General features: G+C 38.2%; 1 protein-coding gene across 1 annotated transcript in view; it reads right to left on the reverse strand.

The window, feature by feature from the left end:
• The window catches only part of man1a1 (mannosidase, alpha, class 1A, member 1), a 187,076-nt gene that overhangs the window by 11,520 nt on the left and 151,141 nt on the right, over positions 1-24,415 (reverse strand). The window contains exons 6-10 of the mRNA XM_084737405.1: positions 14,090-14,213; positions 13,725-13,818; positions 5,776-5,891; positions 1,679-1,898; positions 200-372 (exon numbers count right to left, since the gene is read on the reverse strand). Coding sequence (XP_084593531.1) covers positions 200-372; positions 1,679-1,898; positions 5,776-5,891; positions 13,725-13,818; positions 14,090-14,213 — 727 coding nt within the window. The remainder of the gene's footprint in view (positions 1-199; positions 373-1,678; positions 1,899-5,775; positions 5,892-13,724; positions 13,819-14,089; positions 14,214-24,415) is intronic.

Below are 24,415 nucleotides of genomic sequence, written 5' to 3' on the forward strand. Positions count from 1 at the left end.
CTTCCTGATTTTTCTTGTTTTTTAGAATATGGGAAAAATTGCTAAATAATTCGATGCCACCCTTATTTCCTTTATTACCTCATTACCTTGTTTGTGAAGTAAAACCACAAATGAGAACCTTTCTGTCCAAATTGCCCATCTCTTACTCAGTGAAATGAAATGAAAAAGTAATTTTCTTTTCAATTAACGGATGTTTTACCTGAATAGCCTCCCAGCCCCACTCCCTGTATTTGGGGTCGTGGGTGAACCTCCACATGTACATGTAGGTCTCTATGACCTCGGGACGGAGGATGAAGTATTTCTCGTTCTGGCGGGTGGCGATGGCCTCGACCCCGCCATCGAAACGGAACGCCTCGGGACCCAGCTTCAAAGCTTTGGAGGAGAGAAAATGTAAACAACGTTGTAGATAATCAGCAGTATACAGTAATTATTGATTTATTACAGTGTATGGAAACAAAACATAAGACAGCCTTAAAGAACAATGAAGTGTAACTGATTCTATTTCTTTTTAACTCTCTTTAAAACATGGTGACTCATAATGTGACGAGGGAACGGATTAAAATGAGGGAGATAAATACAAAACTTTGATTGAGGACTAAAAATAAAAACTGATTAAAATAAGACTCTTAAATGAGGCCACTTTCAATTTTTTCTCTAAATAAATGTTAATTTGGTGTTAAAGCTTAAAAGGATGAAAGTGCATCGACTTCATTGAAAAACTGCTTTAGAGGAGGAGACGCTGCCGTCACCAGAATATATATAACCGGATAAATGAATATACAATAGCAACTTCTTGAAATGAGGAATACTGAACAGATCACTGTTTAGAAACACGTTTGGTTTGTGTTTTTTATTTCATGCAGCAGCTGTAAATCTGTCCATTAAAATAAGTCTCATTTAAATAAGAATAAAACTGTTCTTAAAATAAATATTTATGATTTATTTTGACAGAAATGATAAAAAAGTTTTTCTTGACTGAAAATAGAACAAACTGAAGAAAACATGATCAAACATGAATAGTTCTGTGTTTACTGTCTTCATGTGCATTCACTCTTAGATACAAGGGTTCCAGAAGGGTTCTTCACCAAACCCTTTGCTTCTGAGGAACCCTGAAGTTTCATCAAAGGTTCTTCATCAAACTCTTTTCATCCAAAGAACCTTTCTTGAGCAAAAATCTCTTAAGAGTGCCTTCCTTGAAGAAGTCCTTCATCAAGGCTTCTTTTTTTACCATAATATAAATTTATTCTCTGTAGAACCCTCTGGACAGGTTCTAAATAAAACCCTTGGTATATAAAAATATTGTCAGCAGAACCCCCCTTGGTGGGTTCTAGATAAAATCCTTGGACTATAAAAAGAAACTGGGTGGATTCTTGTTAGCACATTTAGAGGGTGGAAAGGTTCTGGATAGACCTTCCAGAGAGGGTTTTGGGTGGAACCATTGAACCATAGAAGGGTTCTCTTTGAGAACCTCTTGTAGGGGTCTCTGTGAACCCTTTCACAGATGGTTCTAGGTATAATCCTTTTTATTGGGTTCAAGGCTGAACTTTCTGAGAGGGTTCCAAGTCGAACCTTTCTAAAAAGTTCCACCAGGAACCAAGAATGGTTCTCCTATGGGGACAAGCTGCAGAATGCTTTATGGTTCTAGTTAGCACCTCTTCATTTATTAGAGAGTATTTACCGGTTCTGGCGTAAGACTCGTGACAGGTCCTCGCGATCTCGGCGGCCTGCTCCATCTGGTGGCCCGTCTTGTCGCTGGGCGCCCCGTCAGCACCCAGAGCGATCATGCCACCCGCGAAACACGTCAGGTGACCCATCTTATGCTCCAGAAGACCCCCCTTCCACTCCGCTATGTAGGTCAGCCCGCCGCTCGACTTCCTCATCAGGTTGGTTTCTATCGCCTGAAAGACGGAGTGATCATTTTTTAGTTTGGATCCTCGATGTGATGCAGACATGAGAGAAAGAAAACTCTTCTCAGGTACATCTGAGAGAGCAGACTTTAAACACAGATTGCCTTTGAACGTTATTTCAATGTTTTTCTTCTTTTTTTAAACACATATCATATTTTCCCATTTTAAAGACTGTTGTTTAAAGGATTATTGCTTAAAATCTAAACAAGGAGAAGTGATTTTTAGTCATCAACTCTTGCAGCTTTTTAAATTCAGACTGAAAACCTTATTATTCTCAAGCACTTATAACATTTTTTAAAGATATTTTTTATTAACTTTTCATTCCTTTATCTTGTTTTAATTTTATTTCTATACAGAATTTTCATTTATTATGGGCTGTTAAATTTGTAATGTTTTACCTTGAATGTTGTTTTAACTTTTAATTGAGTTGTTCCAACTTTGTATTGTGTTGTTTTAACTTATCTGTACGGCACCTTGAGCCTGCCTCTGTGTATGATAGATTATTTATAAATGAAATCACCTCGCCTGACTACCATTTACTCCACACACAGTGAGTTTTGAGACCCCAGTGCAACAAAGCTTAACAGAAACTGGTTTGTGGGGCTAAAAGCAACAAAAATAACATTTTTAAAGCTGAGCACAACATTTTTTTCCCCCCAGAAATGACAAGTTACATATTTCTTGCTGTTATCAGTTTGGCAATTATAATGTTTGGCTGCATATCTGGCGTCTGTTTATATCTCCTAACGATTAAATGCTCTGATGCCCAGAGGACAGGATGTGTGCACTTTTGACAGAACAAACTGTTGAGTGTTTCATCCATAAAGATAATACTGCTTCCTTCTGCGCGGCCTCCTTCTTATAAACAAATGATGCACAAACTCAAGTAAACTCAAAAGTCTGTGGATTATTACAGGTAATCGTGCCATGATTGCTTGAAAGAAATGATGGATCTGGATTAGAGATGTCACACAAAATAATACTTCAGTACCAACTCAATGCCAAAGTTTTGAAAATGTAAAGTTCCTGACCTGACGGACACAGCATTTACATGTACAGAGGCTGTAGTCTGCTGTTAAATGCTGAAGGAAGAAGAAAACATGGTGGAAAAAATAACAGCTACACTGGTAAGATAGCAGCATGAGCAGCTGCAGCCACAGCTCCACCTCATTCCTCGAAAAGAAAAAACAGCAAACAGAGTCATCCATGGAAACAGATGAGTATGTGCTCAAGGTGGAACGTCAGGGATTAATAATAAATTCACAATAATCAGTATAAAAACGGTGCCACCAAACTTTTCAGACAAAAAGAGGACTCAGACTTTCTAACTTGATTTAGTGACATCCCTAATCTGGATGGATAGATGGAAGCCTGTGAACCAGATGACCATCCATTCAGAGAGATTCCTTCAGGCCAATCACAAGCTCCTGTTTAAGACGGAGCAGGTTTGACAGACGATTGACTGACGAGCGTCACCCGTCCCGACTTTCAGATACGAATCAAGATTACTTCACTGCTGATTTGCTGCCTCAAATATTTTCAGAAACAGATTTTAGCGTACTGTTTAGCGACAATTTGAGCAAGTTTGTGACCAGTCTGACAGTTTTTTTCCTGCCTGAAAACAGACAAAGCGTCACCCCAACTTGCACGTATTGCTCAGCGCTACGTGACATTTTGAGGCATTTTGATTTGCATGATTGCATTGCAGGTTTTGATTTACTTTGTGTAGACTGACCCTTTAACCAAGGTATTTAAAGGTGTAATATCCAACATTTTCCTAACAAACAATTTAGAGACTTATATAAACATAATTGTTTGGCTGTGATCGGGACACTTTACAAACCCAAAAATCCAGTATTTGACTCAGACATCCACCCTGTTGCTGCTCTCACTCTCTTCCCAGGATCTCTTTTTGGCAAATAACTCAAGAACGCCTCCTGTATAATCCTTAAAGATGTGGAGGGATTATGTGTGTATTATATTAAGTGTCCCTGCATGGTTAATTCTGTAATTTAGTCACCATGTAATATATTTGCTCCCCAGTGTGTAACAGATAAACAATCGGAGAATCGGCTTTCTCCAGCTGAGACCCGTCGCTTGTCACCACAACTTAAGTTGTGTATTGTCTGTTCACTTAGATTCATCTGCTCCTTGTCTTCGTCTTTTTTGCACAAAAGTGTATTTAGCTCCGTCTGTGCCATCATCTTCCCATCTGCTCAAAATCACTATCTGGCTGTGAAGGATTAAAGGGGAAACACTAAATATTTTAATATTTTTGCACGGCAGTGAAAAACAGACAATTCTTAATAACAAAATTGCCACATTAACTAAAATAAAAAAAATCTACATTAGTTGGACAAAACCCAATTAAGTCAAACACCAGTTACATTCTCCCATTGCCTCAGAACATATTTATGGTAATAACATGGTCATTATTTAAATTATTCCTTTTATTATCTCATGAGCAACATTTTCAAGCTTCAAGGTTATTTGGGGCTGGATTCCTATAATACCCCCCTGCAGAGAGGAATAAATACAGCAGCAGGACCACTTTTCAATATCTAAACCTGACCTCATGTTTGTTGTCCACTATTATCAAACAGCCATTTATTAGTACTCAGAGGGTGAACGAGTGATGCAAAACCCTGTGGAGAAAATCCATGCAGCTCGCCACGTGTAAACGGGATGTTCAAACCCTGATACTTCCAATTACAGGGCACTGCTGTATACTGTGCATTCGAAGTTTTCAAGCGGTTATCCATGTAGTGTTGAACTTTTCATATATTGACAGAACACAGCGCAGTGTTTTATTTCATTTTGGGCTGTTCGCTCATGAAACAGACCACAGGCCTCAGTGGCAGACGTGCAACAGATCGGAGATTACAAAGCACAGAGATCAGTGCTGTAACATGATGTGATGGTTGGGCTGAACACTATTCACAGATGGTGCTTTTAGAGAGGTGATAAATAATGATTTCTGTTTCAGAACATCGGTAGCTGACAGAGGAAAGGAAAAAAGGCAAAACCCGAATAAAAGTTCCTCTAAAATTCACTGTCAATCTATTCAACAGTGAAAGAAAAGTTATTAAACATTTTTTATAGTTTATATCACCATATTGAAAGTTTTTGACTGCATTTGTTTTCGCATTTGCAGTTATACACATATAACATTCAAGACAATTCATGACAGTTTTTGGACATGTTTAGGTCATGGCTGGCTACTTTTTTTCTTTTTTTATTAGAGACAGAAAGCAGAAGCACTTTAAGTTGTAAAAATCAGATTTATCACATGATTATACAGGGTGTTGTGGACTTACTGTGGTATTACTGTACCTTGGGTTTTTGGTATTGTTATATCCCTGATTCAAAGTATAAGAAAAGTAACTTCTTTATTAAATTTGGATCATTCCCTCAATGCAAAATCTAAAATTTGCTTCTAAATCAAGATGTAAGTGGGGTTAATGTTCTTACAACAAATAAAGAATAAACCTACAGTAGTTATAGTAGTGGTCGAATGTGAAGTCTAGGGTTGCAACTACAGGTAATTTTCTCATTTAATTGATTAATTGCTTGGAATACAGTGTGTTAGAAAAAGAAAACTGTTCAAATCTTTAATATATTCAGTTTTCTATCACATAAAACAGAAAATGTTTGCAAATCAGAGGCTGAAACCAGAGAATATTTCTGTTGAAAAATTACTCAAATGATTTATAAGTTATTCAAATAGTTCATTATTTCCCTGTTGATCGGCTAATTGATCAAACTATTAATCAAACTGAGTCAAAGTCACCTCTGCCCTTATCAAAGAGATGTGTATGTGTATGTGCTGCCAGCAGTGTGTGTGTGTGTGTGTGTGTGTGTGTGTTACCTGTAGGGCATCATAGTACATCTTCTTGCCTTCCTCATCAGTCTTGTCAGACATCAGCCAGGCCTTCAGCAGGTACTCATAGAAACTGTCCCCGAGGCCACCCACAGACACGTGATCTGCAACACACAGATAAACAACGATTAGAACACACATAACGACACACACACACACACACACACACACACATCTCCTACACGTGGGTTGGTTTTGATTACAACTGTTGGACCATCCATAGATCATCCTCACAGGATGTATGTGTGTAATGTAAGGAGAACACACCTGCAGTCTATGATATACAGCAGCATTGTATGTGTGTGTGTGCGTATCTGTGTGTGTGTGTGTGTGTGAGAGAGGTTATTATCATAGGTGAGCCTCCAGCCAGCCGAGCTGTACTTTTGTGTATTTGCCCTGCTGATTGTCAGTGAAGGCTCATCCATATGCATGTGTCATTAACAGAGTCCAGCCTGTTTGTGGAGCGCAGAGATTAAATGTCAGCTGTGATCATCTTGAAGTGAAGAGAGAGGAGGCTGGCGGCGAAGATGGTTCGGTTTTGAGCTGATAAGAGCACCGGGCCTTCTATGAATACAACGTTAAACCGGGAACACGAGCCCCACACAACCGAGAGAGAGAGAGAGAGACGGCTTAAAGGACCAGCGTGTAGGATTCAGAGGCCTCGAGCAATGAGGTTGTCGATTGTGATGAACTAAATACCGCTCATCTCACCCTCCACCTCCAAGTGTGTAGGAGAACCTACTGTGGCTACAAATCTCACAAAAACCATCAGAGGCCGTCTCCAGAGCCAGCGTTTGATTTGGTTTCTGCTATGACTACAAACAGGGCTGCAACTGTTTCAAATATTTTCGTCGTGAAGCCTGGTGGTAAAACGTTACAGGACAAGGCATTGCTCCCCCGTCTTACCGAAATCCCCGTCCCCATCCCGACCACCCGACTGCGTTTAAAACTGGGTTCCATCTGCAAGATGCAAGAGTAAAGGTCGCCAAATCCTCTCAAAATCTGTCAGTTTGTCCTTAATGATAAATCAGATTCTGTCAAGGTGAAGTGTTTCCATCAGTTCTGTGACCCATAACTTTAAACTTGGAACATCTTTCTTTTTCCAGAATAATAGGATTAACTTGTTTGCAGAAATAAGGACTGAAGTCAGGAGACGCTGTTGTGCCTGTTGAAGTGTCTTTAACTTTGGATTTCCCCAAAATTATCAAATTGGGTCTGGGTCTATTGAGTACTTTAGACAAAAAAGAGAAAATATCAACCCAGTAAGCTTGTATTTTGGAACAGAGAGCAAAACCATGAAGAAAATTATCTTCCTCCAAACTGCATTTTTCACATAAAGGAGACCTCTGGAAATATTTTATATAACTTTTCTCTGGAATAGTGTAATCTGTGTAAAGTCTTAAACTGTATTAAACAGTGACGTGTGTTTATTGAACATTTATGTATGTAACCTAGACTCTCGACCTGTATGTCGTCTTGTATCCCAGTACCAAATTCCTTCCCCCACTCTGCTCTTCTGATGGCTGCAGTTGGGCGATTTAGGTCGAGTAATATATCACATAAACGGGATATTATATGATCTGACCCTGCCAACTCCTTTAAGCATTTGTCAAACCTATCTGGCCCTGCATTTTCAAACTTACATAACTTCTGACTTGAAGGAACCTAAAGAATTGACTCTGTGGCAGACCGTCTCTCTGTTGAAGCTTTTTGAAAGAAGCAAATGTTTCATCTATATACAAATCACCTGTATTAGTTCTTTCCACTTGTTAAAGGCCCCATCTAAACTGGAAGGAGGAAACCAATAACCTGCAACCAATGATTATTTTTATTCGATTACTCTGAAGATCATTATCTTATTAATCATTTACTCAAAACTGCTTCTTTTGTCCAAGCAACAAACCCCAAAGACTTTTCATTTACTGGCATAAATGACAAAGAGAAGAAGCAAATCAGTACATTTAAGAGCCAGCATTTTTCACCATTTTTTTGACATTTTATGGGCCAAACAACTAATCGATTAATTGGGGAAATAACTGAAAGATTAACCAATAACGAAAATAATCATTAGTTGCAGCCCTATTAAGCAGGTTATGAAAGTGAAGTGACGTTAAAGACGTAGTTAACATCGCGGACAGGCAGCAGTTTCGATTAATTTAGGCACCAAAACGGCTTTGTTAGGTTTAGGAAAACATTGTAATTTGGATTAAGTTAATATGTTATGTATATCATGTAATGGGTCCCTAAGGTAAGACACACATTATCTTACATTACTTATAGATAAAATGTTCAATTTCTGCCATATTTTGTGAATAAATCCCCCAAAATCTGACACACTGGACCTTTAAAACAGAGCAGCAGTGATCTGCCAAACAAACTTCGTCATTGAAAGCGATTACGAATTCATGAACAAACATATCTGTAATGTATAATTCAAAGCAGGGAGAGAGTTGAAACTATGACTCGACATTTCTTATCCACACATGGTAACATTAACGGCCGTTTGGATAAAACCAAAACCTACTTAAACATGACTTGTAAGCATGTACAGTCTGTGAAAGACACGGGCTACAGGGTAGGCATTTCTGTGAGGCTGTGGCGCAGAGATATTTTTCAGACAACATTAGACTGCAAACATCCCTAGGTCATAATTTATTCAACAAATCCCATCACTATTGCATAATTTCTTTCTAGATGAAAAACCCTCTCTGACTAAGACAGGCATAAAAGCGATTTTTCTCTTTTTTTTCTGTTGAAACTTGCTGTTTCTATTCAGCATTCCTAATTGAATATGTCATAATTTGCATAAAATACTTGGATGAAAACACAGTCTCTGGCTCTGGTTAAGAGTGTCAGCTAAATGCCAACAATTATAACTGTGGATGTGCCTCTAGTAGTTTTATTCATCAGATAATAAAAGTAAGGAGAGCAGAGGTGCAGGTCCATATTTAACCATCACAGACGCTTACAGGCCTCCAAAATCAAGGGCTGGGTATCAAAAACAACACCAGACAGGACTCTAATTAACTGTGAAACTTATCCGGAGATATAAAAAAACTAAATAGTAAAGCTGAATCAAAGGATTTCTAATTTTATGCCACAACTATCTTGTAGAATTTAAAAGAAGTAGAACAGTGACTGGCCTGAACAGACATGTTCATGAACCGTCACAAGGTAAAATAGGTATTAAAGCAATTAAGCATGAAAAGTAATTAGGTTTAATTCATTCAAAAACTGCTCATGAGCTGGCAGCAGGAAAAAAAAAAACATATTAGCAAATCCTAACACTTCTTCTTTTCTGATAATTTGAGTTTCCCTTTCCACCACTGCATGTGTCCTTTCCTATTGATTCAAACGCCACAGTCTCGCAACAATAAATCACACAGATGATGCTCCTGTCCTGTTTTGTATGCAAAATGCTGTTTCAAACCAAGTCAGTTTTTAATCCATTATTGGTTTAATTTGTCTAATTTCTGCAGTCCTTGGTAGGTGGCTCGATTTAAAACGCAGCAGGCTAAAGGGTAACTTTTCTGATGCTACTCATGCTGTGTTGAGCTTTTGGGGCTCCACACCTCCTGGTGATATTGTGTCAAAATGTCGACCAATGACACCGAAACTTATTTCAGGATTTAGAAAAACCACTGCTGAAAATTGGACTTAGGTGACATTAGTGTGTCTCTGTCGAACCTGCAGGTTGTCATTAGCTTGCCAAAACTTTTAAGGACAACTTTGAAAATTTGGGAAACACACTTATTTGCTTTCTTGGCAAGAGTTAGACAAAGAAGATCAACAACACTCTAACACACTTAAGAATATCAATCCCATTCACAGGGGTAAGTAACAAGCCTCATAATCCTTTTTTAAACAGTACATCTACTTTTTATTGAGGTATTTTTACTATTTGCTCTACTCTACTCTTGACCATGATGACAGAACAAGACACAACTTCCAGCAATAATCTCTACCCTGGCAACATCTGGCCACACTTTTTTATACCAAAATCTAAAAAATACAACAGTTACATGATGCTGTGCTTGATGACAAACACAAAATCTCTTTTCAGCTTTTAAAAACTCTGCAGTCACGTTGAAACAGTACAGTTGTAAGCTGCACATAGCTAGTTAGCTAACATTAGCTATGTTAATTATTAATCTTTGATTTTATTGACATGAACTTATCTTGTAGCTAGTTGTCTCTTAATCTAAAGTAATGCTCCAATGCTAATGTTAAAAATATTAAAATGGAAAGTAACTTGTATTTTCAGTAACTTATTAACCAGGTACTTTTCTACCTGTATTTGAGTTAGTTTATCAAATAGTAAAGTTTTACTTGAGTTATTTTTATGGGAGTAACTGAATTTTTACTTCAGTATGGATATTCAGTACTTTACTCAACGCTGTCTTTCCACTATATATGAGGCTAATGCCATGAGATAATTAGCTTAGCATAAAGACTGGAAACAATCGTCTCCTGGATGTAGATCCATCCAACGTACAGAAAACAAAGTGCTGTCAATCTTCTTATCTAACTTGATGCAAGAAAGTAAAAAAAGGTGCACGTCCAAACTATTCCTCAGAGAAATTGGTCATTTGATAAAGTAACTATGCTCAGGACTGTCACAGAGTTTTTTTCTGTAGTCCAATTTCTGCTGTCTAGTGGTCAAAACTCCTGTAAAACAACTTTAAGAGTGGGTTGAATTTTGTCCTCAAGCTTTTCTCCTGCTTCTTCTCAGCGTCACTTTCATTATATCTACTCTGCTACTCTGACAGCTAATGGTTGGACAGGCTTTTACTGCTGGACTTCTTGTGTCCCAAACTATACTTTACAACCTTTTTCCGTTGTGTGTATGTATATCTGTTTCTGTGGCTACATATGTTTGCTCTTTTTTTCTGAACGCCTCCATTCTCTCCTCTTCCTCAAAGTCTCACCTCTCTGTTATTACCATCATTACCTGTTCAGCTACATGTTTTGAAGGGTCTGATAATGGATTCGAAATTATACCCTGTTACCACAAACCGTCGGAGACGTGGACACGTGAACGGACACGTGCACACAGACTGACGTTGAAGATAGGAGGTGAGAGGAGGAAAGTACCTGACAGTGATAAACAGTGGGTCACACTAATGTAAAGACAGGGAACATGGTTCAAATGGAAAGAGTGATGAGAAGGTATATCCCAATATAAAATCTTTTTTGTTGCAAAAATTGTACAATTCTTGGATCAGTCTGTCATCATATATTAAATTTAGATCAAAAGAACATTTAAGGAGACACACTGCTTTTTTACGTTCATAAAAAGTTCTTTTTTTTTTTTAGCTTTAATTTATCTTCAGCCACTGTTGCCAGGGATGAAGACTTTGACAAACAAAATTTTTAATTTATATGGCACTTTTCAAGCAATTCATTCTGCTTTTTAAAGAATAAATTTGTTCATAATAATGAAGAATAATGAAAGATAAACTAAACTGGCCAAAAAAAGGGGGGATTAAAGGAAAACTGAGGCAGTTAAAGGAAATACTCTGAAGATAAATAATACAAAGAGACTTAATCGTTATTACATAACTACAAGTCAAAAGGAACATTTTTAATATGAATATTCCAAATCTAAAAAACTAAAATCTGCCTCAACGTTAAGGCAGCAACGAATGATGACGAATTAAAAAGATGAAGATTTTCTACACTAAATGCAAAAAAAAAAAAAAAAGGTGAAGAAATAATTACGTATTATCATCAAAGGTTTTGGTTCTAGATATACAAAAAGAAGTTGGTGGATTTGTAGGAAAGAGATCATTTATGAACAATAACTGGATCTGAGTTCATGGACAAATTGTGGATCCGAGTGGGAGCAAGTTGAGTGATTATAAGATCAGAAGGATCTGTGCATTTCTGATGTTAGTCAGGACAAATTACAGGTGTATAACAGTTTTCTTTGAGAGATCGGCGTAAAGTGCATGGCAGCTTTCCAGGCAAGATGTAATTTGCATGCATTAGTGTTTCAGTGTCAACTTGGGAGGAAAAGGGTCTAACCTTGGTGACGGTATTAGAGTGATAAATGCAAATTATATTAATGTTTCTGATATCAAAGTCCAGGTAACTATTAACTCAAAGATTTCAGACTGTGATTTTCATTTTCTATCCACTGTATTAAGGTGGGAAATTACCACCTCCGTCTGACTCCGTTTCATCTCTGCTCCTCTGTAGGAAATTATGAGAAAGTCTTGCAATTGTATCCATAAAACTTTGCGGCAACAAGGCAGAAAGCACTTGGCCAGATTCATTTTGGTAACAGAAGCTGTGATTACACCTGATTACTCCCACATTTTAACCACATTTCAAGTAATCTGGGAAAAGGAAATGCAAATGAATGCTTGTGTCCATCCACTTAGGAGTCAGTTCGTCGAGTTTAGCAGTAGGTCGAGACAATTCTATAGTTGGAAAACAAGGTGAAAAACAGATAAAAGCAGTAAATGGTGAAAAACAATGGAAATACGACATTTCAGCAATTTCACGTATTAATGTGAGGGGGTTTCCTTCAGATCAGTGGGAAGCCATCATGGATGTGTTACAGAGCCATGGAAGTGATGAGGACACTGCCGGAGCGGAAACAGCTCATCGGCTATGTCAGTTAAATGTTTGCTACATCAGAAATTATCTGGAAAAAGTGTTTCCATCTTCTATCCGTGCATTCGTTCTTTTTTGTAAAAAAGTAGAAACCACCTCATGTGAGTTTTAAAACTTTTTTTTTCTGTGTCCATCTACTTTTTCTAATGCGATACTTCAAAATGTGCATTAAAATATATTTATAGAAACATGGCTAGTGAGATGTAATATTTAGAAAACATACAAATGATTGTTCCAAGCAGAAGCAAAACTTCTAAAAAAAAATAATAAAAAGACCTGGGACGAAGCCTTGAGGCACACCCAAAGAAATGTTTACTCTCTGTTTAAACAGTGATGACCAAAAAGCCACAAAAGACAAACTTATTCTTTCTGCCAGTGAGGATAGTCCACTGGATCAAAAGCAGATCTAAAGATTATCCCAACAAACTTCAAGTATATGAAGGATTTAATTCCTTGAAGACAAACAGGAGCAGCACTGATTGTCTGTTCAACATGTGCTGTAAGAGCTGAAGTCAACATAATATACTTAACTAATTGTACATTCTTGCTGTTAGTTGCCAATGCTTTTTACACTGTGGGTCTATTACTAGGCATGTAGTGGTAAAATGCGCTTCCTCGTGTCACAGTCGAGAAGTAAATGCTCATTAGACGTCAGTTAGTGAAGGAAGGAGGCTGCTTTACAGTTGTGATTCTGTGGAATACAGTTTTCTGGATGCTCCTTTTAATTATAATTTTGTTCTACAGAAGGATTTTTACTTTGTGAAACATATTCTTGCTATGCAAAAAGGAGGATTATTTATGTCTGCTTGGAGGGACAAGTAAAAAGTCAATTATTCTTCGTGTGGATTTGTGAGTAACCCTTCTGTTTGAGATGGATGCACAGTGAAATGTTATGAATCAGAGACATGTCAAAACAAAAGACAAACAGAGAGGCTCAAACTGAAATGATAAAAATGGATGACGGTCTCTGGTGATGTGCAGCTAATGTTGAGTCGTGGCTCTCTCATCTGCAACACATTCGCTGATTTTTCTGTTTATATATCAGCTTAAGCAACCAACACTTTCTTCATGATTGCATGTGTGTAGTAGAAGCTAGTTTTAAAAAGGGATTAGAACTGCGTGTTTATGATAAATTAGCTGCTCAATTTTTGAGGCAGCCTTGAAACAGGAGGACAAAGACCGGCCGGCACAGCGTCTGACTCCGGAGCTGAAGGGCGGCCTGTCCACTGACACACGAGTGCTATGCATGTGGGAAATGTAGGAGAAATGGTGAGACAGAAGAAGCTTGATGTGATAGAGGAGTGAGGAGGACTTACGTTGGCCCCACTGGCCACTGTTGGGGTTCAGGTAGTTGGGGTACAGCCCCTGAGGTTTGTCCAGGCGGTTTAGTACTTTCCGGATGTTCATTACCTAATGATCAAAGAAGCATCAAGTAAAGCTCACATCAAACTCCACAACTGTTTAAATTGCAGCGTGTAAATTATTATATGCAACATTCTGAAAGGATAGAAACTGTATGAAAATGTGACATCAGCCATATCTGTATGGGGAAATAAAGTAAAGGGGTAATTCCTCCCTTTTGGAAGGAAAAAGCCTGTTCCCTGATATTACACACTTCTGCAAAACACAACCATTAAGTGTGGAAAAAGTAATATCATCTGTCCTCGTTTGTGTCTGTTACCTTTTGTGCAAACTCTGGATTTCCAGAGAGTTTGCTGAGGTGCATGAACTCTAAATGCAGGGTGCCGTACTCCGCCAGGATGCTGCTGCCACCTGACGCCCACGGCCAGTTTCTACCAATACCACTGGACAAAGACAAAAAGAGAAGGAGGCAGAGGGTTAAAAACTGCAAAAAAGGCTCACTGAAACACAGCTAGCAAAAGAGAGAGACAATTTAAAATTTGAGACACATGCAGAACCACCTTAACTTGTCTTTAATTGCGGTTAATTTATATTAATTCCCTCTAATACTTGTAAGCGCTCTCTGGACAAAAACACAAGAATGCAGCATGAGTCATGTTAGAAAAGCTTTTCATCAGCGCACAGCAGAACCTGCATGTCTTGATATGAAACTGACAGCTTAAAAAATCTTCAAAAAATCAACTTACGTCTCTCAGCACTGACTCATACTTCAAATCGCGAAGACAACTAAAACGCTGCATGATAATTTGCATGCTATTTTTGAAAGACATTAATATTAGTCATCTTTAGCTTTAGTGACATTTACAAACAGATTCTGAAAATGGATATGGACATTAAAGAGAGAGGAATCTGAAACCAAAGCGGGAGGTCTGGAGGTCCTCTCCTCCCAAAAAGTTGAGTTTCATAGACTTTCATGCATTCTGGTGACTTTTAAAGAATCAAAATAAGAAAATAATAATAAGCTGATAATGACAGTTGACTTACAACTGACAATTATCAGCTGGAAAATACAATTGATCCACAGCATTTAGCCTTACATATAAGTCCAATTTCAAATTTGATTATACACAGAACACAGAAAATTATTATTTCCAACGTGTTTTTTTAAATAAAGGTATATTAATTAGGCTGTTCTTTGAAAAGGACGCCCTAACACTAAGGAGGCAGTAGTTGGCCAGAAAATCACTACAGATCACTTCAAAAAAATCCAAGCTACAACTTCACACTCCATCTGTCATATTTGTGGGTGCATTCACTTTGTTTTTTTCCCCCACACACACAGTTGACATTGGCAGCACATCTTATCCTTGCCGGTGTCCATCTGTCTGTCAGTCAGAACCCCACCCTCTCCCTTGACGTTGCCGGTAGTGATGACGAGGTTGCACTGACTCTCGGGCCATATGTGAGAGTTACTAACCCGAGCTGACTTGACAAGGACAGACGACCAAGTGACAGGGCGTATGTGTGTGTGTGCGCCGGATCATTAGAGCCACTGACAGATCACTTCCAGACTAAAGACTGATGACTCTGGTGGCAACGCTTCAAGTAACTACTCATGAATACATATTAACAATTCACTACACTGTGAAGAGCACACCAGGATGTCTGAACTATGAGGACTCATGGACATGAGCTGCATGCACGCACAAACACACATGGGAGACATCCAGCAAATGAGAAGGAGGAGGAGGAGGAGAAGGAGTGTGAATTGGGAGAAGAGCCATACACACACACACACATACATACACATCTCTTCAGAGAGGTGGATGAACATACTAATTATCCCCCCTTCAACTCATCATGCTGCACAAGCCATAATTTGTTTCCCATTACACCATGGATTTAATCAAGTCAACCAAACACAGAAAGGACCACAGCGGCACGAGGCAGCGAGCACAGAGCTGCAGATGAGGGTCAGAGAACATCACTGGTGAGGGAAAAATCCCATCACTGTGCTGGGAGCTGAGTGTTTGTTAGCTTTAGAATGATGCCGATGTTAAAATAGGATGTTTAATCTATGATTGCCTGCACATAAGTTGGTAAGACTTTAGTTGAAGGGGTGTTCATAAGACTGCCATTACACTGTCATAACCATGTTATGACACCTGTCACGAAGGTGAAGAAATCTTTGAGTGGCAGACTGTTGTTGCAAAGTGTCATTTGGTCAGTTATGTCATTTTTATTGCAAAGTCGACATTGCTTGAGACATCTTTGTTATGACAATTTGACATTACTTAAGGCAATCATGTATTTGTTATGACAACTTGACATTAAGCATGAACAGACCCAATAACATTTAAGGACATCTGTATAACAAGTCCAAATAGTACCGCTGTACATGAAGTCCAGAAAATTATTCATGACTCTGTTACAAGAGCATTTGACAGTGTAATAAAACTTAATGACATCTTAATGACAAGTCCGAAATATACCACTTAGATCATAGAAAATATTCATGACAAACTTATAATGGTTGCATGACAGCAAGTGTCAAAAGCAACCATGTATGGCAGTATAATGTAGTGATAACACAAAAAGCTAAACTTTTTATTTTAGTCTGATAATGTCAAGTTGTTATAACAAAGACATTATTGGCTTGATTATTGTCAATTATTAGCTTAATTACTGTCAAGTTATCCTAAAAAAGAAGTCTTTGCCTCGGTTAATGTCAAGTTATATAACAAATACATTTTTGTATTGATCAATGTAAAGTTGTCATAACAAAGACATGGCGATATTATGCTGTCTTGGTTTATGTCACGTTGTCACAACAAAGACATTATTGGCCTGATTAATGTCAAGCTGCCATAACAAAGACATTGATGGGTTATGTTGTCTTGGTAAATGTCCAGTTGTCATAACAAAGACTTTGACAGGTCATGTTGTCTTGGTTAATGTCAAATTGTCATAACAAAGACTTTATTGGCTTGATAAACATCAAGATGTCATAACAAAGACATTAAACGTCAAGTTGTCATAACAAAGACATTATTGGCTTGGTAAGTACCAAGTTGTCGTAATAAAGACAACAGTCATAAGCATTACTGAAGACTCCGTCATGGTCATGACGGGTATCATGTCATGGTTATGACGGCATAATGACAGTCTTATGCACGCCCTGTCAAATAAAGTGTTAACCCGAAGTATAATGTAAGCATAGTCATGTGTATGACATTATGTATTCTCAGTTTAAATCTAAAATATACAGCTGTATTAGTGCTCCAGAAGAACATTATTCCTTTATGTACACAACTCTCACTGCTGCCTCCACTTCCCCTCAGTCAACTGTAGACTTGATCTGTCTATCCATCTTTTTCGATCCTTTTATAAACCCTGTGATGAACGATAAATCCCGGTCCCTGGTAGTGGGTATTTGGGGAGGCATAATCACACCTTTCCAACTCACCCATGTCCATCCCAATCCCTCCCAAAGCCCCGCTGTGAGAAACACTAAATCCCCGTTAAGGAGAACAAAACAAGATACAGCAGGGAAAAGCTGCTGTGTAAACCCAACAGACACAGACCAATGAAGAGCAGACATAAAGTATAAATACTGGAGACAGATAGATGAGGGTGTGTTTGGAATATCATTGATCTTGTCAGGGTGTCTGCCAGTTTCAGAAAGATAAATTTACGTCTATTTGAGATCTGTAAAGCGGGCTGGAAGTTAATTAGAAAATGAAGAAGTTTGGAAAAAAAACAGCTGTCAAACCCGGTCTGTTTGTCTGGACAGAGCTACTGAAGTTATTGAACTGCTCAGGCAAAATATGACACTTTATTTATTTAAAGAAACAATATGTAACTGTTCAAAGGAATAAACACCCTTTTATAAATGAATGTTGCATTCAAAAGCAATAAAACACTGACAACAGTGAATGTTTTGTTTTGGTGAAACAGTTTTATTTGGTCTGGTATGACTGGTAGCATAAGGTGACTAATGTCAGTGTTGTGTAACTGACATTACTGAGTCATTTTGCAGACCCTTCTTGAGGGTCTAAGGATAGATGGAGTCAGGTCCTGTACAGACTGTAAAGCCCATTCAAGTGTGATCTGTGATATTTTGACAAAAATATAATTGACCTGACCTCACATTTATTATTAATCTGTGATTGTGACTTGAAACCATGGTGGTCGTTGTTCAGCAAACGTAACACAGGCTCACTTTAATGGACATTAAATCTCTATTAAGGTCGGGGTAGGCACTTTATTTTTGGCGTCATTTGGCAAAAGGTCCATAATAACCTTTGAGCATAATGGAATTCAAGCGGTCTGAGAGAAAACTAGATTTCTCTTCTTCTTGGCTCTGTCTTCAGGCTTTAGAAAATCTTCTTTGTGACAGGACACTTTGACCGATCACAGGACGGGGAGACAGTTGATTGCTGAGTCACATTCACAAAAATTAACTTGGGAATGAGATTCAACAATCAACCATCTTTCTCCAGAATTGCTCACCATACCTTTAAGCAAGACAGATTACATATTAGCAATAAAGCTGTGACTACTAGTGTTTTTTTCTGCCTTTTAACATAACATCCATGTTTGATTCCAACTTGCGCTCCTTTGCAGCATGTTGTCCCCTCACCTCCCTCTTTCCAGCTGTACTAGAAATACACCAAATGCACCAAAATACTAAAAAAGAAAAGAAAAGAAAATGACATTCCTAACTTATATTACCTCTCTACTGTATTAACAACACCTGTTCTTACCAAACACATTTGACAGCAGGGAGAGGCTGGTGAAGAAACCAAACGGACACCATTGGTGTCTAAGAGATGTTGGTGAGTTTTTTCACTGTGGCTGCTTGCTATAACAACTCATAGTGAACGAACTTTGATCGAAGTAATACATTAATGCTGGTAAACCCAATAAAAACATTGGGTCAGGAAGCTGCCTGAGCTCCATCTTGGGCAAAATGAACCTGTTTCAACAGCTAGTGAGGGGCATTCAGGCCCGTGTCCTGGTGGAAACTCATTGTTGTTTCTGTCACTTCCCATACTGGGATTGGAAACTGGCATTCATCCACTGGCATACAGCACAATGCAACTGTATTACTCCATCAGATGGGAGTCCACCGTTGTGTTTGACTACTGATGCAGATGTCCTGCTGGCCCAGTTTCCAAACACTGTTACCAAGTAGCACGTTCTACATCCCTTTTCTCACAGTGGGTGTAATGACACTTATTACTGTACAAACTCTAATCTATAAAAACACTGTTTGGTTTTGACCTCTCTTCACGCTGCAAACTGTACTGCAATGTAATATAAAGGATCAAGGTTGGCTTACTTTTCACATCGGTCAGGGGCATGAAGATTTTTATCAAAAGCTAGATGAATAAAATGTCTCAGTTTGATGAATTCACTCACAGGAGGCACAGTGGTGTCTCTCACTCTTCGTCATAATGTGTTGATGAGTCATGCTTTATACCAACGAGTAGTAATGTAATGCAGCACACTCAAAAACATTCAGTAATTCTCTTTGCAAAATAGACTGGAAACGTTAATTAAATGTTATGGTGACCTAGTACTGGAGGACCTTTTTAGAGATTATGTTAAGCTTAGACAAATGTATCAAAGCTGATATTGAACTTTCATTATAAATCAAGAGATCAGCCAGCATCATCCACCTCTGACAGGACTGATATGATGCAGTTTGTTTGGCGAACAGGACTCCATGCCCATAGATTTTAATTAATTTGCGTAACCCGTGTTTCATCCTGTTTCATAACTACTGAAAGGAAGATGTGAAGTCAGGCCAGTCGCAATTAAATTAATGGTATTTTTGGTTTCTTATTACATTTTCAAAAATAAATATTTGAGGTTGACACATGCTACATTTTGTAAGTTTAACAGGGCATTAGGATGCATTTTTCCATCTCTCTCTCTCTCTCTCTCTCGCCCTGATTGGTTGTAGATTTATCCAATTGCGTCAAGTCAGCAGGTCTGTCCAGCACAACAATTCAGACTCTCACAACTAAGATCAAAACAGTCAGACTAGTCAGTGCTAATCATATATGGATAAAGATTTTGTTACTACATTGCCTATTTATGTTTTAAGAAACATTTTTATTGAACCATTTGTATGAGGAAGACTGTGACCAGATAGCCACCATTTTGAGTCATGCTTTCAAACAAAGGCTCCCAAAACTCAGTGTCAAATCAGGCAGTTTTGATCAAACGTGGATCAAGACTCTGTTTCTACACTGCCTAATCCTAGCCCAAAATATTTTCAAACATATTTTAGTAGAGCTGTAACAATAATTAATTATTAACTGAATAATCGCCAACTATTTTGATAATAGATCAATTGTTTCGAGCCATTTTGTGAAAGAAAAAATGTCAAAATTCTCTGATTTCAGTTCCTCAAATGTGAATTTTTTTGGTATCTTTAGTCCTCCAGTTTCAACAACTTAATGTCCATCAAGATAATCTGACATTACATGTTGTCTCCACATCGTATAGCCAGCGAAGAAACAAAAAACTAAGGGCTCAAGGCGTCCATGCAACAAATATGGATCCAAAGCCTTGGCCTAGAAAAAACTAGGTCATTACAGCCTGATGCCACTGTGAATTATGAGGGTTTGCATTGGAGGACATATTCCAGTTCTCCTGGCATCTTGTCTATCTTGTGTTGTCCTTCTGGGGGTCTCGAATCTTCTTATTTTTCAGCCTTCGCACACCCGTAGCTATTTCCTGGCCAGCTGTGAAATGACAAATCGTAGCCGGCTGGTTTTATACCCTCCAGTCCATTCTGTAGCGCCAACAACAGTGATTTTAATTCTGTGGTGCCAAGCAGTAACCTGGAAAAACAGAAAAGGCATTCCATCTCCATAAATTACCATGTCATGCCAGGAAGTGCCCTCTCACGCTCCTCTAGTATTATGTTAGAAAGCACTCCTCCAATTCATTTGCACTCTGTGGTTGGATGAAGCCTATATTTTGGCCCAGTTTTTTGTTCTCTGTGCCAGCCCTTTCACTCCCCTTCTCATCCATGCCATGACCTCTGTTTTCCTCCCAGCTTTTCCTCCCTCAATACCTCTTCCTCTCTGTCCTAAAATCTATTGTACTTCTCCTCCTCCAGGCGTAAAGAAAATGTGAATTGCGATAGATTCACAGTTAGCGACTTAATTAGAGGCCTTAAATCATGGCTGCCTTCCACTGCCTCAGGTTACTGTCGAGGAGAGCTGCACTGAGGGAAAGTGTGTGAATTTGTGTGTGTGTTTGTTTGCTGTAAAAAAAAATATCTGGATGCCCTGAATGCCAGACTTTTCTTTGTTTCTCAAAAAGAGCCCCAGGTCAGTCAAAGAGCGTTACTACCAGTACTAATGATTGTGTGACCGTTGTGTGTACATGCATGTACTCATAACTGGGGTCTTTGTAAGAACACACATAAAGGTTCCTCCCTTTGTCCATTGGTTAGCGACCTCCAACACAGTCTTTAACAGATAAAATTTGTGTACACACACACACACACACACACAAATTTTCCATTTTTCTCCTGACTCTCAGCACGACTCTCAAACCATTGTCCACGGTCATTCTATACTAAATGTGCAACATCCTGTTAATCTTTTAAAATAAATGTCCAGGTAGATTTAGACACCAAAACTACTTGGTTCGGTTTATGAAACGATTGCAGTTTGGGTTAAAATAACTAGTTCCTTTTTCCTTTTTGCTTAGAAAGTTTGGCTGACCAAAAACGTTGATGATTTGTGTTCATGTACAAGAATCTGAAGGCTCTCATTTCTAGTTTAAATGAGTTTAGTTTATAAGAAACAGAATTACAGAAAGGCCCAAGATACATTCGTAGTACACACTTTGTCCACCAGAGAGCGCTAACAAATTAATGTGAAAAGTTCCGCTCAGTACGCATCTTGGTCACAAGTTTTAAAAACAAATTTAAGAGATCCTTATAAAAGATATTTGATTATTTTGAGATTTGTTTATGTTTAAAAATGGTTAGCAAACTTGTTAAACTTAATCTAAGACATTTATGTTTTAAATTAGCATTACCTCAAAAATAAAGTAATGGTTGGGCTGTAAAACTCACTATAAACTGCCAAAAACATTTTTTAATTCCCTCCCGTTAGCTGAAGATGACCTAATTTTTATTAGAATTTTTTTTACATTGTTTACGAGACTTGGGCCTCTTTAATTGGGGACACTGGTGTCCTGGATGCGAGATCACACTACAATTAGGACAGAAATATGTCATCTGCATAGAGGTTCAGCAAATCTCTTGATTTGATCATGTTATTCCACATTTTATGACTCTTTTTCTGCTGCTATGCTGATGACACTCAATATTAATACACCATCATCAGCCTTTACTTAGCACAGCGTTTCCACACATCCACTGGACTTAACAAGTTAATTTTCCTATCGCATCTCGAAGAAAATGCTCCATGACAAAGTGCCACTTCACAGGGTCACCCAGTGTGACAACCAGGCTGTACTAATAGAGCCATTCCCCATCTAGACCTATTAATCAAACTCCAAGACCCCAAGAGCTCAGGATTGATTGCCTCAGTCCCAGAGCCTGTAGCTGAAGGAGCAGCTGACTTTTTTATATATTTTCTTCCACGAGATAAGAAAAGAGAGCCGGGGCAAAAGAGTAAGTTCCAACTTGCAGTGTCATTAAGATGATGATATTGCTTTTAGCTGCATTTTTGTCTTTTTGGAAAGCAGATACTGTCTTCAAGTTAGTAGAATCAGAATCCCAAAAGGCTCAAACTTTCCCGTGACTCCACCTGACTGAAACTGAACAAGTATCATTTCAAAATCTTCTTTGTCTTTCGCAATTTTAAGTTTTCTGTTAGTATGGCGTTAAAAAAATTAAACTGGAGTATATTTCAAACCTTTCATAGTCAATTATAAGAACTGTTTTTGTGAGTATGTGCGTGCATGTGGGAAACAATCATCATGATGCCTGTAGTAGGGAGGAATGGGCTAATTTCAAGGCGGAGCACAGATCCCGACACCTCAACACAAACTAATACACACACAAACGCATGCAGACACACACATACACACACAATTTGCACAATGCCTGATCCCATTAAGGCCAGTCAGTATGCAGTGCTGTGGGAGTGATTTGCAAGAGCTTTATCAGTCTGAATGTTAATAGAAGAGCTATGGGACATACTGGCCGAAGCAGATAATGACTTGGTAACTACTGTGTGTGTGTGTGTGTGTGTGTGTGTGTGTGTTTTGTGTGAAAGAGTGAGAGAGACAGACAGCGTCAGAGGAAACAGGGGAGACAGTTGATTGTGCTGCTGTGACTTCAAGCAACTTAATATTACAAGAAGCCACACATGTACATACAGTATGGGTAGACAATTTTTCATATGATTTCCCATTACTATAAAGCTTTTATATGGAACATTTCCACATTGAAACACTAGACTTATTGTAGATTTTGTTGAGATGTGGACTGATTCCAACAATGGTCAAACCCAGAGAAATGCCTAATGTATTTAAGGCATTTCCCACTAGCCACTAGTTTCTGTCACTTCTGGGAAAACATGGGATATGACAAATATGTCAACATTATTATATTGTTTTTTGGCATTCAAGCGGCATACAGCCATACATACATTAACCTTTATAAACCCCCCACTCCCCCCAACATCAGCATCAAATATTCAGGGAAAAAGAGAAAGAATCAGAAAAAGAAAAGGAAAAAAGCATCAAATAATTACTGATAAAAACATAATAACAATTATATTCCAAAAACAAAATAAAAATAAATGAAATTAAATATAACAATATGTATCAAGACTTACAGTATTTTTTTATTGTGCTGCTGTTTAATTTACCAATTTTACAAATTAATTTTAGCCTGATAACTTTCCAGAAACTGCATAAAAGTGTAACTCTGACCACAGAAGTTAATTTCTCCAGAGTTCCTGGGGAGGTCTGCAGCAGTGCTGTGCGGCCAAAAGATGCCGTGAGCACACTGGTGATCGTCTAAAGTTAGACTGCTCCTTAATCGAAACCCTAAGCTTCCTTTTCCAATACTTATGAGTGTATTTCTGCCGTAAGAGTTACATGTTTCAGCAGAAAAGTGGAAAAAATAAGAGTTAAAAGGAGAAAAGTAAGTATGAATTTTGAAGGAGCTACCAGTTGAGATATTTTTTCACACACTTGTGTTAATATATTTAGGGATAAACTGTCTGATTTCTTCTTCAACTAAACTGAAAAGCATCCAACGCACTAAACGTGTGAAAATATTACACTTAGGCCTAATTAATAAAGTGACACATTTGTAAAATCCAAGCCCAATTACTGCCCGACTTTGCCAAAACCATTTCCATGTTTGTCTTACAATATAATTTTTCTGTTACTAAAAGGAAGCAGAAAAAAAAGTAAACATTTCTGAGGCTTTCCCTGAATAAAAGCAAATCTACGCAGCTTTTAATTAGCTAATATTGGTTCTTTATTCTCTGTTAATGCTTACTTTTGTTCAGAATGTTCACAACTTTGGCTAATCTAAACCTTTTCATCCAAACTGCCAAATCTTTTCACTGATTGTACAAGTTCCTCACCAACTGTTGTATGCTTGATGACTTTTCTACTTCCCACAAGT

This window comes from Lutjanus erythropterus, chromosome 15 (genome assembly GCF_056507025.1).
Source record: "Lutjanus erythropterus isolate fLutEry1 chromosome 15, fLutEry1.hap2, whole genome shotgun sequence".
In the NCBI taxonomy this organism is placed as follows: Eukaryota; Metazoa; Chordata; class Actinopteri; order Lutjaniformes; family Lutjanidae; genus Lutjanus; species Lutjanus erythropterus.